At 44.7% G+C, this 18,331-nt stretch overlaps 1 protein-coding gene across 2 annotated transcripts; it reads left to right on the top strand.

The window, feature by feature from the left end:
- The first annotated feature begins 4,655 nt into the window (after positions 1-4,655).
- Positions 4,656-18,081, top strand: lmo4a (LIM domain only 4a). 2 transcript variants are annotated; one of them, XM_080510249.1, is made up of 5 exons: positions 4,656-4,959; positions 11,736-11,982; positions 15,915-16,011; positions 16,091-16,249; positions 17,322-18,081. In XM_080510249.1, the coding sequence occupies exons 2-5, from the start codon at positions 11,741-11,743 to the stop codon at positions 17,328-17,330; spliced, it is 507 nt and encodes a 168-aa protein (XP_080366375.1). In that variant the 5' UTR covers positions 4,656-4,959; positions 11,736-11,740; the 3' UTR covers positions 17,331-18,081. The 2 variants fall into 2 exon arrangements, with proteins under 2 accessions (XP_080366375.1, XP_080366376.1); XM_080510250.1 differs by lacking the exon at positions 4,656-4,959 and adding an exon at positions 10,274-10,332.
- Positions 18,082-18,331: the final 250 nt, after the last annotated feature.

Genomic DNA, 18,331 nt, shown 5'->3' with positions numbered 1-18,331 from the left:
AAGGGGCCACACACACCCACTTTCTGATAACACTGCGCATACCGGCACGTACTACAGAATGTCCACACATATCACCAAATGACCAGCATAGTTAGATCATTTTTATTCCCTTTTATTGATATTTAAATTCAGATTTTTCTGGGTAGATCAATAATACAAAGAGTTTCTGAGATCTTTCTTGACACTTTAATTTCTGTTTTAAGTTTTTGAACTGTGTTCTTAAACCTTTGATCAGCTGATGAACAGACGGTTTCAGTTAAATTATTTTCAGTAGCAAGGATCACACAAGCAACTGCGTGCTCCTGTTTCTTCTTTTTGCATATTGAAGTTCTACTTAGAACCTTTGAAAGATCCAACACTGAAAAACGCACTTTTGTAACTGGTCTTACGGTTTTGATCAGGAGTGTATTTCTATTGAACCACTGAACAAGTTCCTCTCCCTGACCGTTACTTCTGGGTGCTTTCATTTTACTTGCCTGTGAAAATGTTCGGTCAGTTCTGTATGAAGGCACTGCAGTAGTTTTCTTAAACAGCCTCCTAATTTCTTTGTTTTTGTCTTTCAGGTGCCTTCCTGCCTCAACTTCTCTCCCATCTACTTTCTTGAAGCTCCGGCTACTTGAAGACTTTGTGGTGTGGAGGTCCAGCTGGTTGGATCCAGCTGCACAAAGTACTTCGCCATCATCGGTATTTTGTTCTTCTGATTTGTGCACACACTTGTTTAGACAGCTATATTTCATTTAACAAATAGTCAACCTGCATACATTTAACCTCTGACCTGCAGTAACCAAACCAAGCCCATGGTGAACCACTTCAGTATATGTTTTGTTTTGCAGTACTGCAGCAATGCCCCGTGGAAACAAAAAGTCTCGAGCTCTGAAACGTCGCTACATGCTGCTGGCTGAAGCACAACGTCCAACTCCCGTGTCGGCAGAAGGCTCTGGTAATCCCTGTGAGAATGTGGCAGATGTGCTGGTGCCTCACGGTGAAGGTAAGCTCAAAGATGTGAGCGGAGACGTTCCAGTGACGGGATGTTACAAAGGCAACGTGACCTCAGCAGACCAGCCCTACGAGACTCGTGTCTGTGCATCACCGAACTGCGAACGATTCAGTAGGAATGGAGGTGAGCGGTGTACATCTCACTCCATAACATTTCTGGCTTTCCTCCATGAGAATGAAAACCTCACAAAAGCAGACCTGGACCTTGTCTTGGATAAAGGCAGTGTTCTATATCAACAAGCTCCTAATAGGTATGCCGCAGACGGTATCGGGGATTCGGCCACCGGCGAGCTCTCTGACCTCGTTCCTTCACGCAGCTGGACTTTGCTTGCAGACCTCACACAGCGTTCTCTGCACGGCAGCTTTGAAAACCCAGCACCCGGAGCTGTGGAGACCTTCCTCCCCCTGGCCACCGGGCTGCACTGTTTGGTAACTGACGTGCAGTATGCTTTGTTGTTCATGGGCAGCCATTGCATTGCAGTGTTTAGGACCGCAAGTGGCAGGTTTGGCTTCTTTGATCCACACGCCAGGAGTGAGGACGGTTCACTCGTGGAGTCTGGTGGAACTGGTGCCGCCGTGATGGTGACATTCTCACGTCTCTGTGACCTGGTGGAAAGGCTCATGTGCTGCTATGAGCTGCTGGGCGTCTCACCCACTGAGGTCTACGAGCTGAAGGCCGTGACGTTTCACAGCACAAGCACAGCAGATCCGCTCGCTCCGAACACGCAGTCTGTTGTCGCGGCTTCTTTGGATGAATCGAAGTCACAGAGTCGCACAAGTGCAGCCAAGGTTTGTCTGCCTAAAGAATTCGCTGAGAAACTGTCAAAATGTTCTATTGGGGTAAGAAGGAAGCTATTGAGAAGGTTCTTGGCCCAAGAAAAGCGTTGTCAGAACGGACTATCAAACAAAGGGCCAGAGAGAAGTATCCTTCAAACCAAACATACAGAGAAAATATAGTCTTATTCCAGAAGAGCTTATGCAAGTAAAATGCTAAAACAGACAAATAATTCTTCGTGTTCCAGAAAAAAATGCTGCCGTCAAGCCAAAATTGAGAAATAATGACTGAAAACAGATACGAAGGAGACCCTGTGTACGGCCCCGCCGCTTTAGCCGTCGGAGGTGGCGAAGTTGACCATTAATGTGACATTAATTATCTGACGTGATAATTTTGGGGAGGACTTCATGTTCATTTGAAATTGTGTCAATCTCTGAGTTTCAAAAATAAAAGTTCAAGGGTAAAATAAGTCAGAATTACAATGTATAATGACTGATGTGTGAAATGATGAAGAATTACTTGGAGGAACTTTTTGTTATGTTTTCTTTCCTTCTTTTGTTTTACTGGTGTTCAGGGATTTATTTTTTTTTTTTGCAAAAAATAAGCCTCGGATTCCGCCTTTGTCTTTTTCTGTTACAGCACTCGTAAAGATATTTGGGAGGAAATGTTTTAGTGCGAATTCTTCGTAAGCCGAATAAATAAAATAAAAGTTTTTTTTTTACTGCAGAACCGAAATAGGCCTTTCATTCATACACATACATGCCTACAACGTGTGATTACATAGCGTATCCTTTGTTTTTACCTTCCCACATGTGTCCTTAACCTGCATGTGCAGCACACCTCATGGTTTGAGCTGGTCGTGGGCTGATTGGGCGCCACTCAGTACCACGGAGCCGATGAAACAGTCATCTCTAGCAATGTGTAAGATGATGTAAATCCATGATTTCCAGACGAGGTATAAGTCCGTGTGCGAGACCTGAAGAACAAACACTTGAAATTGTATTTGTGTGAAGTATCAATTGCTTCTTACTGAGTTCCAGCCCGGAATTTATACAAAAGTCTGATCCTGCGACGTCTCCGCTGGATTTACTGTTCAGAAAAGGATGAAAAATTTGGATTTTCAATACCTTCACTCCACCTTCCGCCTGTCATCAGCATCTGGGGCAAAATAGAAAGACCTTACTGTCCCCAGTCCCCAGGCCGGGGATCCCTTCAGCACCTCAGCAGCTGGCCAAAAGCTCTTGGAGATGGGCGCCATGACCAGGCGTCATTTAAAAAAAAAAATTTTGATGGGCTTATTTCCATTACACAACCTTTTCATGGGATCAGCACTTGCATGGTTGTCATAATGTTGTGACTAAAAAGTTGTGCACCCACGCTACTTTGCCATTCAGTGGAGTCTCCAGACCTGAAATAAAATCAAGATTTTACCATGAAATCCATCAATCCACCAGTCAAAATTCAAAATCGACATTGTATTTCGACTTTATTCACAACATTCCAGCAGCTATCGTTAGAAAAGACGATTGTCATATTTTATTGTCCAGCTTCTTCAGAAGGAAGCAGATTGGACGAGCGAGCTCAAAGCTATGGAAGGCCGTCAGGAGGAGGAGGTGAGGCTGAAGGAGAGGAGGATTCACCTCAACTTCACCTCCCTCTTCCTCATTTCATCCCCTTTTTATTACACACTTTTAAATACATCCATCAAAAGGAGTCCTACAGGCGGTCTGAGCATCAATGGTGACATTAGTGCTCAATATGTCGCGTTCATGCTATCAGAACAATACATTTTTTTTAATTCATGTTAAATCTTTCAATATAAATCTGTTCCCTCAACATCAGTGGCTGATTGATAAAGACTCACAACATGATGACCGCGGAACATCAGTTTCTGTCCAGCAGAGGTCAGGCTTCTCTCACTTTTAATGTGATCACGCTCTGTTAGGTCTGGTCACGTGACAGGCGCTCGCACTCCACCGGTCCACCCAGGCCACAGCAGACTTTTTTATATTATATTCTAATAGCAATACGTCTGCTACAGAATTCAGCTGACACGCAGTGTTTGTTCATCTTCGAACAGTTGACTATTTATTGATCAGATCACCTTGTCACAGCTCTGGAAGTCTTCCAGTCAAACCACAAGTTAGAACCAGACCACGGCATGGAGAATGTTCTCAATACCGTGCAACCAACTGTTGGTAGTTCATTTAGATCAGTTGCATATTTTATATTGTTTTTAGTCTGGTTTTATGTGTTCTTAATTTATAATTGTAGCGTTTCTTGGTGCGTTTCCTCACTGTAAAGTAAATCCAGTGTTTCTTCTGTCGTCCACATTCTGCTGACATTTGGAAATGAGAAGTGCTGTATAAATAAAGTTTGATTGATTGATGCCTGTGGTGTGTGTGTGTGTGTGTGTGTGTGCGTGTGTGCGTGTGTGTGTGTGTGTGTGTGTGTGTGTGTGTGTGTGTGTGTGTGTGTGTGTGTGTGCGTGTGCGTGTGTGTGTGTGTTCTCCACTGCCTGCATTTATTGCAGATGTGACGCAGACTGAGCCAGAGCCCTGCCACTGCCAGTCTCTATAAATAACCACATAATTAAAGGTGTTGACAGGGAACCGTCACTGTGGTTGGAGTTGTTTTCTCCGTTAAAGTCAACAGCTTCAAACTGCAAACCCCCCCCCCCCCCCCACCCTCACCACCACCACCCCCACCCCCACCACCACCACCACCCCCACCCCCCAGGCAGTGTATGTCAGAAAGACCAGACCACAGTCTGAAGCACATTTGGATGAAGACGAGCTCCATCGGAGTGAATTCACACTGCTCCTTTAACACACCGATCTGGACTAAAGTGATGACTGTGTGTGTGAGACTGTGTGTGTGAGGTCAGAGGAGGAGGAGGAGGAGGAAATGTGTGTGAGGTCAGAGGAGGAGGTGTGTGTTTCAGCAGCAGCAGCAGTGTGTAAAAAGAGCAGGAGGAGTCTCCTCCTCCGTCAGTCTTCAGCTCCCGGCCCTGCGAGGAGGACCTCGGCCGTCTGCGGAGCTTCGTGGATGGAAAGAGGAGCCGAGGAGTGGCGGAGGATCCTGTTTACCTGCAAGCAGCCCGACAACACCTGGAACCCCTGCTTACTTGCGGCAGGACACACACACACACCAGTCTCCTGACCCCGGACGTCCTCCAGGCCTCGGCTGTGAGTTTGAACCTTCTGCATGCTTCTTCTGTTTCAACTTGATGCTTTTCACACATTTCCACCCTCCATTTACTCAAGTTCCAGTCCAGGTTTCCTTCCTTCCTTTCCCGACACAGCTCCAGGTTTGGATCTGCATTATGTTGGAGAATTCAAACCAACTTGTCTCATTGAAAGGCCATAAAGAGGTGACGGTTCCTCCTCCCTCAGCGGTCTCATTAGAAATGTCTCTGTGTCCGTGTGTGAGTTATAATTGAGTTTTTGTTCAGTGTGTTCTCACAGGTTCACCATGGAGCTCTTACGTTGACAAAATATGTATGAGCAATAACAAAAGAGAAACTCGAAGTTTGATTTATTTATTTAGTTTGGGTTTTATCACCAATCGCTCGTCTGCCACTTCAGCAATTAGAGCAGGTTTACTCTCATTAGTCATTTATTATCATAGCCATTTGAACAGTTTTTGTAATTTTAGCCATTGTTGTAAGCTGTTTAGACGTTTCCAGGAGTGTTTCATCAGAGCATGCCAGTTTCTCTGTACGTACCAAACATCCAGGTAAACCAGCCTCACTGGCAAATGAGAATGTCCACATTGAGCTAAACTCCCCATTTTCCTTTTTTTTATAAAGTAATTCAGGATTATCTTTGTGAGAGTTGACGTTAGAAACTCGACCTCTATCTGTTGCAGTGAAATGCATATATTAATGTATAACACATCAAACTCTCATATTTAAGTTTCACATTTCTTTCCCTCAGCTATAGATTTACAAAGTGAAAATGTTTATTTCCATATGATCTGTCGAAGCTTCAGTGCGTGTCTGTGGAACATGTGGCTGCAGATCGCAGGGTCACTTTTGGCATTGCAGTCATAATACAGTTTACTGGAATTATGAGAAAGGATTCATTTATAAAGAATTCTGTGCTTTATTGAAGAGTTGATGGTGAGAAAGACCAAGGTGAAAGGGGATGGAAGACGTCTCTGCTGCAGCAGATTAACTTTTTTACCAAGCTCCTTTTTCCTTCCTGCTTGATTTTACTCTCAAACATGTGACGTCCTGCCGAGCTCCGAAAGACATCTGAAATGTGTATGTGGTCTCTGTGAAATAATAATAAAGCGATTGGCTCTCTATTGAAGTTGTATGTAGATCAGACCTGTGCAGCCGCTCCTTCAAGCTTTTAACTAAATAATGTCAATGTACACTTTAATCAGATTATTATTTCATTTGCACACGTCTGTCTTTCTAAATGATTCCTATCTCCCAGTCTAAAGTGACAAAGGTTTCATTTAAAGTAAAGAGAGGTTGAATAACCGATCTAATAAAACCTGAGGCTCAGATTTCATCTCGGCTGAGAAACGTTGACCCTTGGTAAGATAACCGGGATTAAATCCAAATAAAGAAAAGTCTCAGAAGAAAATTCGTTGACGTTCACTGACAACCTGCTGCCTTACAGGGAACTTTAAGATTTTCAAAGAAAAGGGAAACTGCTAAAACAGCCAATGCCACTTAACCCGCTTAAATATCTGAACTCCAAAAACCTCCCCCAAAATACTAAACGAGATAAAATGGTGAACATATTGGGGGAAAAAACAGCAATAATATGTCTTTTGATAAACATAAACCAGATTTGTTCAATCCAGCAAAATGAGTTGACTGTTTTCTTAACGTTTAAAGTAACATGCAACATGCTTGGTGGGTCTGGACAACAAAACTAAACAAAAAAAACCCCAAAAAAGGTTATTTTGGTGGTGAAGGTTGCAGACTTCAGGTTTACAAGCACAGTGTGTCATCATCACTGGATGAACCTTAAGTCTTTGAGTTAATGAGTCCTAAAAGGGCAGATTGGAAAACATCCAACTCTTTTTCTCACCAGAAAAAAAAAAAAGAGAGAGAGCTACGTTGTGCCAGACTGGAAAGAGGTTTCATGTATTCACCAGGTCACAGCAAACATCCACATTTAATACTGCAGTTTCTCTTAAGATTTCCTAAAATCCACTGCAGATTGATGAGTTGATGAAACTCAGGTTGACTGGTTGAGGAAACAAAGCGTCTCGTGGCCTCGACACTTCATGTCGCCTTTAGTTCTGTAAATGTGTAAAAACGCATGTTGTCGGTGAAGGTGGACCGGCCGAGCACGTCGAAGCGTGAGCTGTTTGTTCCAGCCACCGGGCTCTCACGTTGTTTCAGAGGTGGAAGCTGTTATATGATGCAGCCTCGGACTGCTAATTGATTTCACGGCTGGTGATGTGCCGCCTGAAGGAATCTGGCACAGGAGACAGGAAGCGGGAGAGGAAGAAAGCCACTGAGACACAGTCGCACAAAAACATCCTGTGCTCCTACCAGTCTGAACCAGAGACGTCCCCCGCCCCGAAAACCTCCATTCACTTTTAACCAGGATGAGATAGACGAGTCTGAAAGAAGAACGATCAGGAAACTGTCAGAATTCAGCACATTTTGTAGTCGAGTGTCGTAGTCGCTGAAAGAATCTTCACTACACCAGGATTTTAAAGTCTGCTGGAACCAGAGGCTCTTTGCTCGCCGCTGGACTGTTTCGGTTAGCATTTACCATTTAGCATTGTCCCTGTGTTCAGACTCAACATCTACGAGAAACGTCCTGAAGCCGTGAAGTGAAGCAGGCCTTTGACTTCACTGTAGAGATGAGCTGTGTTCTCTTCAACATCAGACCTTCAACATGTCAGACTAGCCTGAGAGTGGCTAGCTAGCAGCTAGCAGGTTGGTGCAGGTTAATATAAAAAAATGTGTCGGCTTCCTGTGGTTCTGCTTTTCGTATTCGAGATGATTCCAGCACTGCTGCAGGGTGTTTACTCCTCACACTCCTCCCTAACTTAAACAAGTTTAAAATCTGGACTTTTAAAAGGAAGGATGAGGCAGATTCAAATGTTTAAGGACAGATTGAACAATTTGAGTGTGTTGACTGGGTGATGAACACCAAACACACATTCATACCTACAGACCGTAAACCTGGGTCTGGACTCTGGGAGGAAACCACAGGACTCTGAATAAAACTCAAACTGGCCCAGAAAGGCTTCCAAGCCTGGACTCGAACAGGGATTTCCTTCCCGTGAGGCAGAGTGTGTAAACCACTCCACGTCGATCCAGTAAAGTGGCCATAAATGAAACGAGTACGGAAGCAAGTGGTCAGCCGGACCTTATCTCCTCGGTTTACGGACGTCTGCACAAACAAAGTGTGGACGTCATGCACACCGTCATTGAAAATAAAAAGCAGAGGCAAACGTCTGAAGCCCAAAATAGTACAAAGACTTCATAACAACAGCTGGAACTGAAACAAGTGAAAGTGTGAGACCGACACAGAGACTGGCGTTTATTTTTGGAGTGAACATCAGTGGACGGTCGTGGTGAGACAGACCGCCTCACAGCGTTCAGAGCCTGGTTTTTGTGTCAGTTGAAAGTTCTCTGGGTTTTTCCGTCGCTCCGGTTCTCCACACAAAGGGGTTGTACCTCATGGAGGCTCTGGACCTGGTGGAGGTTTCCAGGCTCTCTGGTTTGGTGGACATGAGACCTGGAGCTGTCTCCATGGATGCTGTGGACTGACGGTGGGCATGTTTCTGCCCAGCAGCTGCAGTGTAAGCCGCCCTCCTAAAGGATTTAGCGGTGATCTGTAGAAAGGCCTCCTGTCATCTATATTTTTCTTCGACTTTGAAGACCTTCACGACCTTGAACAAGCACAGCTGTTGGGGTGAGCAGAGTTTTTGTATGTTTAGTAATGTGAGGCGAGGAGAAGTGCAACATTGATGCCTTGAGCCTCGTTCAGTCTGTCGTTCAGATCAGTCGCTGGACATTTCTCCATTTTATCAACATATAAGAAGTGATGAAGTCCTTCATGTAGCCAATGGCTGAACTCAGACACTACTTCCTGAATCTTTAGACTTTCTACCATTCCTTTTATGTCAAACGGCCAGAACGTACACACACATTACACTTTTTGATTATTCCACAACTGTTGACATCTTCCTTCATGTTTCTTTTTACATGTATTTAACCTTTGTTTTTTGTTTTTTTAAATGAATTAAAGATTCAAGAGTGCCCGGGATAAGACGGATAGCAGTACATTAAAAAAAAAAAAAACTTCAGACAAAGCAGGTAATAGTACACATAAAACATATAACAGAATATCAATACATAATGGTAATCACATGATGTCTCTTCCATCCATCACATGTGTCAAGTTCTGATGCATATTAATATTTTATCTTTGTTCAAAAACACCTGAATGACGGGGAGACATCAGGCAGACCTCGGTCCCTGCAGACACTCCTACACTCTCACTATAAAGGTTAACAGGGCAGATTTAAGTATTCAACAATGATACGATTTGAAAAAAAGTAGGGAAGCTGAAGTTGATGGTGTTTAATGGCAAATTTCTTTCATAATCAAAACATCTTGCGGAGCATAACTGCTTGGCGCAGAGAAACAGTTTATCACAGGTCAGTCTTTTTCAATTTTAGTTTCCACATGCTGAATTCTTTCTAAATTACAGATGTATCGCTCAGCTGGGATTTCAGTTGGAATGAGGTCCAGACTAATTGTTGGTCTTTGTGAACTTTCCTTTGTTTTCTTTCCCCAAAAACTAAAGAACTCCACCACAAACTCAGTTATCCGACACGACGGAGCAGATATTCTCTCTGCTGTTTCACAACCATGAACAGAAACACGTCCGTAAGGTCTTGTTTAGATGACAATGTTTTAAGTGAAAACAAAAAACGCAGCCATTTGAAAGTGGCTCACTGGTTGGAATTTTTCGTCTTCGGGTGGACGGAAGAAAACGGAATTTGTTTTTGTGCTGCTGCTAATCTGCTCGCACACCACGGGTTCTTCTGCTCATGCTCAGTAGATGGACAATAAGAAAAATGACTCCATGTTCTCCTGGGACTTGGTTTTTTAAGTTGAGGATCACCTCAATCAGACTTCGTTGTCTGACCACATGAATGTCTGTATCCTCGCCGCTGTAACTTTTTCTAGCGTGTAGTTCGCTGTGTGTGTGTGTGTGTGTGTGGTCTCATTTCATTCCACTCATGGTGTCGGCATTTTTTTTTTTTTTGCAGTTTCCATGTAAACAGACATCGTTTTTTCTAAAACTTGAAACTTTTTGGAAACGTAAATGCAAAAAAAACGATGCATTTTCATTTGAAACGTTGTCGCGTAAACGGGGCTTAAAATACGTTTCTTTAAAAAAAACATTCATGTAGAGGCGAAGCCAACGCTTCAAGCGACTGACGTGCTGCACTGCCGATGACATGACAGACGCCTCCGACGAGTCGAAGTCAAAGATGCCAGTTGAACACTTCCTCCGTTTTCCAAAACATTCGCGCCGCCACACGTCACCACCTGTCGCAAAAAGGTATTTAAATGAACGAGCTAAAACGGTTAAAGAGGCAGGAGTTGTTGCTCGTTATTGCTCGTGGTTCACATATAAACTTTAATCTGCGGGTTGCAGTGAGCGGACATACGCCATGTAAACAGCCTGGTGCTGAGCGAAGGAGGCCCGAGTGCACGATGTGGCTGCTAGTGGGGTTTTCTCATGTAGCCTTGGGCTTCTTAACACGGTGTTCCTGTGGCTGATTAGAGCCAGACTGAGGCCAGGCCGCCTCGCTGCAGCGGACCAGCTGCTGTAATCTCAAATAATCTTGTGGGAAGGCTTGGTGGTGAAGCTCAACATGCCCTCCCTGAAACGAGACGCTCTGGAGGACAAATTGTGCTGCTGTTGCTCATTTGGAAAATGAAATCGAGCTCCGCAATTATTTCATGTTGTTGTTGGCGCTAATTATAAATCATGGAAGTGGCCAAAGAGACAGTGTTGCTGACTCAATGCTGAGCAGAGCACACACACAGACACACAGACACACACACACACACACACACACACACACACACACACACACACACACACACACACACACACACACACACACACACACGGCTGTGGTTGTACTCAAAGCAATATCATTCCCAGCTGTGCATGAAATCAGTGGAGTTCTGTGCTGGAAAAGTGGAAGCAGGGGGATTACATTAAAATGTGAACGATACACATCTTCTCCTGTTCAGAGGCAGCAGCCTCACTTCAACATGGTCACAAACCTTTTCCACAAGATAGTTCAAATTAACTATGAATGAATCACTCGAGAAAGTAGCATGTTTTGGGTTTTTTTTTTCTCTTTCTGGCAGGAAATCCTGAAAGCACTTGATAGAATCTGATTCCAGGAGGTTCGTTTCGCAGGAAGAATACTTTGCATTTTGCATTTTTCTGATTTTCAAACTTTTTTTTTTTTTTAAATGCTATACTTTTTTTTAAATGAAATGGCAGTAGAACTCACTTGCATGTAGTATCGGACAGCTTAATATGATCAGCCATTAAAATGAGCACATAATAGCATAAGAGCACATACTCTACTAGAGATTTCTTGTGTAAAAACACATTTTAAAATGATGTAATTCACCTTCACTGTGCACGTTTTTTTTACAAACTTAACCTTGGTAGGGGTCATCTGCTGTTCAGCTTTGGGTTTCTCCATCTGTGTTACATTGTACTGTGTTAATTAGGTTTTTTTTTTCATGCATAATGCTGGCGGTAACATATTTGTTATTTGTCGTTCAACTCAAACTGAGGAGAAAAAGGAAAATAAATCCAATTTTGCTGTAATGGAACAATTTCTCATTTCTAATTTCTGATGAAATGTTCAACCAGGTGTACACACACACACACACACACTCTTACCTGTGTGTGACAGTCTTCCTGTGTCTCAGGTGTGATGGTGAACAGCAGAGTGGAGGCTCCCCCCGTGGCGGTGATGGGCGGTGGCGGGGGCCCCGCGGGCCGGTCGTGTGCCGGGTGTGGAGGTCGTATCGCCGACCGCTTCCTCCTCTTCTCCATGGAGCGCTACTGGCACACCCGCTGCCTCAAGTGCTCCTGCTGCCACGCCCAGCTGGGAGAGTACAGCAGCATCTGCTACAGCAAAGGAGGCATGATCCTCTGCAAGAACGACTACATCAGGTGACACACACACACACACACACACACACACACACACACCACTGAACCACTTTCTCCATTCAGCAGCACATTAGCGTCAAATATCCACATCTGCAGAATCATGTCGTGCAGCAGTAAAAAAAAACAAACACCTGTGATTGAACCAGGGGCCCCAGTTGTTCAAAACGGGGTTATTTTAACCGCTGGTTAAATCATTAACAAAGTTAACAGTGAAGTTAACAACACTGTTTAGCATCCCCGATGCCGCTCCGCCCACTTTCAAGTCTCTTCCGCATTTATGTCTTTAAGCATTTCCGGTTACCGAAAATGACATTGTGGTGGACGGCAGCGCAGGGTTTTTTATCTCGTCTATAAAACTACCGTCAAACTGCACCGCGCCATTAAAGTGGGAACACGCTGCATGAGGCTGAGAGACGCTTCACAGCTCTTCTTTATATAAAACAATACTTCTGATTCATCAGTAACTACTAAACAAACTACTGTAAATGAAAGCTTGTATTTTTTTTATCCCCCGCCGTGGCTGATAGGCCCCGAAGGGGGATCTTGAAACAGTCTCCGTCCGTACGTCCGTACGTTCGTCCGTTCAAACGTTTCTACCTATATCTCGGCAACCTCTGGGCCCACAGTGACCAATGTGTCACATATCCATATGTGACTTCACATGTGGATACATCTCAGAGGGGGAAGGGATCCTATGGTGACCTTGACCTAATTTGCATATTAAGTAGGTCACAGGGTCACGAAGTGCTTAAAAACACATTTTGGGCTCTGGAGGCCTAGGTTTTTGAGCTCGGGCTCTGAAATGTTATACACACATGATACACACTCCAGGGATAACCTCCAGTACACCAAGTGACCTGACCTTGACCTTGAAGATTGGTAGGGTCTGAAGTTTGCTCGTCATGGTTGCACAATACATGTATTTTCATATAAACATTTCTCCTCATATCTCAGCAGTTCCTGGGCCCACAGTCACCAAACTTCACACATGGACACTCCACCTGGGGAGAAGGGGCACCATGGTGACCATGACCTCATTTGCATATCAGGTCACAGGGTCACTAAGTGCATAAAAAACACCTTTTGGGCTCTGGAGACGTATTTTGACATAGATTATGAAGAAGACCTTTCAGATTCTACATAATTATCTACTAGGACCCATGGAACACCCTCTAGTGTACCAAGTGTGCTGCCTTAGAGCTGGCTTTGTGAGAAAATATAAAGCCCTCCGGCGGGGGATTAGCCCAGCAACGGCCTTCTTGTTTAACCATAAAATGAGTCTTTTAATGGCTTCATGTGAAAGAGAACTTTAATCGGCGTGTGTTTATGTAGGCTTTCCATTATCAATGGGTGTAGAGCAGTGTTCTATCATTCTACACCTCCATTCCTCATGGGACAGTTATCTAATGTGGTCCACATCATTTGATCTCAGAGAGTCCAAAACAACAAATATGACGGGGATGGAGGCGACATTGGTGACAGAATATGATACGAGATAGTAACTCGTTGTCCTGAGTTATTCATTTGAGGTTACAACTTATTTTCTAATTTCCACTCGTCATTATAATTGTCTTCTCTATGGCCACTCCGGGGTGGAACTCTTCATCACAGTATTGACTTATATCAAAGTTAAAGGTGTACAGGAGGATTTTCCCGAATTTTAGGAAAGAACCGCCCTCTCCACCTTTTGAAAAAATGCACATGCGCAACGCTGTACCTGCTCCCGAGACGGAACGCCTACTAAAACGTGTGCGAGAGACGTGACGAGCCCAGTTCTCCTCGTGCACGCTCTGTTTACAAGTCACAAGTCGGCATCGCTCACATAAGCTCACTTTACAAGAAGATTTGCACTTTTTCCACTATGTCAAACTTATATAGACGTAGATAACTTTTACTTGAAGTGATTTGAAATGGATTTCTCCAAATAGAATGCCAAACTTTACCTGTGGAGTAGAAACTTGGCAACTGAAGCATCAGTGGGAAGCCCAACCTGGGCTTTCAGCGCCATCGTGTGAAACAATCTCCCCAAAAACACTCTGGTCTTGTTTCTCTCTTCCGAAGCCTTTCTCTTCTTCTCATACACTTCGAAGACACTTTTTCTCTTGCGACCCTCTGCCATTTTCAAAGTACCCGGTGAGAACTGCGAGTTAGCTGAAGGCGTAGCTCACCATATACACCTGAAAGCGCGCATGCGCAGAAAGTGAAAACTAATAGATCCACGCTACCTAGGGACGAGCACGTACGACGGGCTTACGTCACCAGAATGATTGACAATTGGGAGGACCAATAATCTTGATGATCCACCTGGAAATATAACATCCTCCTGTACACCTTTAAGCCACATTTAGTTTTGTGGAGGCTGAGCCGGCAAAATGACAGAATAATATCGATTTATTAATGAGAAAAGTGAGAAATCCAAACTTTAACTTTATGTCAGTGCAGGCCAGGTACATTCTGGAAAAGTTTACGTTTACAAAAGTTTTTACAAAAACCTGCATAACCTGGGAATTCTTTAGAAAACTAAGTGCAACCATGTTTTGTTTTGTTTTGTTTTGTTTTATTTGTCTCCCATTGCAAAATAAAAAGTGTGTTTGTAGTTTAGTGGACTTTAGTGGAGTTCCTCTCAGCGCGACCTGTATAGCTTTTAATGCTACTTCGCTAACATCAGGGCAAACATTTTCAACCTGATGCAGCCAAGTTTCATCACGTTGGAGTGGCCGAAGGCCAATATACACTATTTTAAATTGTAAAAAAGTTAAGTTCATCTTATCCATTGTGTTTGTGGCCAGTGAAATCTGACTTCGGGTTGTGATTGAGTCGAGGTCAAACTTTATATACACCTGTATCGGGGGGGAAAAAGTTTTCACCTGTGATACACTGACCTCTGACCTGGAGGTATTATTGTCACCTTAGTTCTGTGTTTAATTGTTGTTTGCTACTGTAACTGAAAGAGGGTGATCTGAGTGAAACAGTTAGAAACTCATTCAGTGTCATTTTTACAGTCTGTGAGGTCTGGACTGCCCCGATGTCCTGTGTGTCGATACCAAGTCCATGAAAATGAAAATGATGGGATGACATTGTACAACTTTGAGCAAGTCTCACACCAGGAGTATAAATACGGGTCCAAGGCCGCCTTAAAGTTCAACAAACACATGTAGACAGGATTGACAAACTTCCATACTCCCTCCATAGTCGTTGACCAGTTGGTTGGTTGTTCCATAGCCAGGACAGAATCTACATTTGTTCCTCTTTCATCTAAGGTTCAACTCTGAGGACACTCCAGAAGCCTTAGGCCCTACTTTTTGTAAGGTAGGGTTATCAGGGTTCAGGAGATCCTCAGTGTTCCTTCCACCTCAGGAGGATGTCCTCATTCAAGGTTGGAGAATGTCCACTTTTACTGAGCACAGCTTGAGATAGACCCCCTCCGACCCCTCCTGAGCCTCCAGACAGTGTCCCAGAGCACCTTTGAGGCCACCAGAAAGTCCTTTTCCGTGGCCTCACCAAACTCCTCCCATAATACAGATTTTTGCTTGTTTAATCACTCCCACCGCGGCTGTCTTCACCTGCTGATGCCCGTCTGTCGAATCCACCATCCCCTGAACCCTCTTCACCTGGACGGCTCCCCAGACCACTGGCATCCACCAGCGTGTCCTTGGGTTTCACTTTACAGGCATCGACAAGGTTCTGGTCACAGCCGCGGATCGACGCGTCCTCAATGGAGACCCTGGAGAAACTATCGTCTACACTGAACAATATTCACGTATGATGAAGACACCGACTGATACTTGTTACTGAAACTGTTAAGAAGCAGATAGGAGGTTCATGGTGAGCCAGTGTCCGACTGGACGTTTCAGCTCGGTGGTTCCGTTTCCCACACTGTATGACGCTGCTTGGCTGTGACGCCGCGCTGACAGATGTGTGTCTGTGTGCAGACTGTTCGGACACAGCGGCGCCTGCAGTGCCTGCGGACAGTCCATACCTGCCAGTGAGATGGTGATGCGAACTCAAGGCAACGTTTACCACCTCAAGGTGAGTGGGCGCCACCGCGTCCTTGCTCTCAATCGCCCCGGCTCATTTCGCTTGCTAATACAACTGGATTTCGTCGTAGTGTTTCACCTGTGCGACCTGCAGAAACCGGCTGGTGCCCGGCGATCGTTTTCACTACATCAACGGAACGATCTTCTGTGAACACGACCGGCCGGGAGGAGACCTGATCGGCGGACCCCAGAGTTCTCTGCAGGCCGGCAGCATCATGGCCGACCAGAAGGTGAGAACTCTTTTGTCGACTCGGGAGCCGTTTTAATCCAGCCGTCATCCACACTGCTTCATCCAGCTCAGGCGCTGCTGTTGACCCCAGTAAACTGTGAGCGACCACAGGTCAACAGGTCGTCACAGGACAAAGACAGAGGAGCAGACAGTCACACACGCTCACGGATTACACATAACATAACCTCTACTCCGCCACGCAACGGTACTAAGGCGAAGTTCTTCCATACAGACACTGAGTGGACCTTAACCCTGAAGACGGGCAGACAAAAGGAGCCGACAAGCTTTACATCCGGCTGTTGTGGTGTTACATAAGAAATGGTACCGACTATCAATGTGGCGTGCAAACAGTTCTCACATTCCCACGTTGTACAGCGATTCGTCATTAAAGTGCTTTCATCTGTGGGTACATAGTTTGCAACCTGTTACGGCCGTAGAGCTCATGTCAAGAGTTCACCTCTTGACTCCCAGCAACGGTGTAGCACCGGTTTAGCCCGTGATAGGCCGGGGCTTTGGCAGTGGAAAGACAAAGAACTGGTGCTAAAACCCCCGAAACTAGCCCCTGGTTCTTTCTGGTGGTAAAGCCTCCACTGAGAGACACTCCTGGGGTTCAGTATGAGCCTGAACGTATGGAATCTGCATGTTCTCCCTTGTGTGTGGAGGAAAAAAACCTTGAGCTGGATGTGGATGAAGCAGATGGATGATTCAGAGGTTAATAAGCTCAACAATGCAGACGTTACCCAGAGGATTGTTGTAATTGGAGCACACAGTCATGACTCACTGCCGTCTGGATGGTAGAAGCTCTGCCTGTGTGCCGTTAACTTTCCACCACGTGGGATTATTTGACTTTACTCATACCTGACGACCATGAAACTGTAGAGAATGAGCTTATCACAGACAGTCCCCCGTCATGTCGCCCCGGAGTTCATAGAACCATAGTAACAAAGACTAAACACTGGAAATGAGCCGCGTGAGCAGTTTTACCGTAGACCTGAGAGGAGCAGCGGGTTTGCAGATATTCCTCAGATCATCAGAGGATCCATCTTTACTCGTCTCTTTCCTCGCCGTTGCAGGTCTGCTGAGGAAGAGGATGGAAACCAAACGTTAGTGCCTTCTCCCACCTTCCTCCCCCTCCAGCGTCTGACGCCGGCTCAGACGGGATCTCGCCCAGAAGCTGGCCTTTCTGAGAAGACTGTGACGGAAAGCTCAGAGTTCTGCTGGAGGACTTTTCATTCACACAACAGACGGTCTGTCTGCTGGAACAGCCCAGCGTTCGCTGCTGGTTCAGCCTCACAGCAGTGAGTTCAAGTGAAGGGCCTTGACCATAATGTGTCCTGGAACGGCGCCGGCAAACGGACCCTTTTGACGAATTACAAAAGAGAACACGTTTATGTTTAGTGTGTGGGGAAATCGTCAGGATCCTTTTGTGTTGTAATTTCAGCTACTGGATGTTGCAGTGACTTTAGAAGAAACGTGTCCTGATAATTAAGGTTTGTGTGAAGCGGTATTAAATCTGTGTTCTTACTTTTTTTTTTACACCTTGTAAAGTCATGAAAGAATCATCAGTGTATCTGAACTCATCAGGACGCGTTCACAAATGAATCGTCTCCAATGTCCAGATGTAAAACTGGAGCAAACTGACGGAGAGCTCATGTTTATAGCTGAAAGCAGTGTTGTTGTTTTTCATTCTTTTTTTGTTGTCTTTTTTAATGTGGGGTGGATCAGAGAGCTTTATGGGAATTCAGCTGAAGAAAGGAATGCCTTTTTTTTCCCCTGCAGGAGTGTCAGCCATTATTCTAACAAATAATTTGAGTGTAAAACTATAAAAAAAAAAAAAAAGTCATTAAAACATGTCTGTTTGACTGAATGTGTTGTCGTGTAACTGAGGATGAAAACAAAAGCAAGAGCAGCGGTTCTCTGTCAGCAGCAGACGGAATCTCTTTTACCAATCTTTGTTTCTGAAAATAAGTGGAGGGTCAAAGTTTTGATTGTTGAAAGTTTGCAGGACACGTAGAGGCTCGGCTAACTAGCCTTAAGGCCCCGAGACCCCCTTTCCACAACAACGTTTCAAGTGAAAATGTGT

Source organism: Blennius ocellaris, assembly GCF_963422515.1.
Source record: "Blennius ocellaris genome assembly, chromosome: 15".
NCBI lineage: Eukaryota > Metazoa > Chordata > Actinopteri > Blenniiformes > Blenniidae > Blennius > Blennius ocellaris.
The sequence above is the reverse complement of the archived record's forward strand: the minus strand, read 5'-3'. Positions and strand labels throughout refer to the sequence as shown.

What these genes read in the sequence shown, in the direction of transcription:
- lmo4a (XM_080510249.1), top strand. Translation starts at nt 11,741, where the DNA reads ATGGTGAACAGCAGAGTGGAGGCTCCCCCCGTGGCGGTGATGGGCGGT. An exon ending in TGCAAGAACGACTACATCAG is followed by an intron (nt 11,983 to 15,914) that starts GTGACACACACA and finishes GTCTGTGTGCAG; the next exon opens with ACTGTTCGGACACAGCGGCG. An exon ending in GCAACGTTTACCACCTCAAG is followed by an intron (nt 16,012 to 16,090) that starts GTGAGTGGGCGC and finishes ATTTCGTCGTAG; the next exon opens with TGTTTCACCTGTGCGACCTG.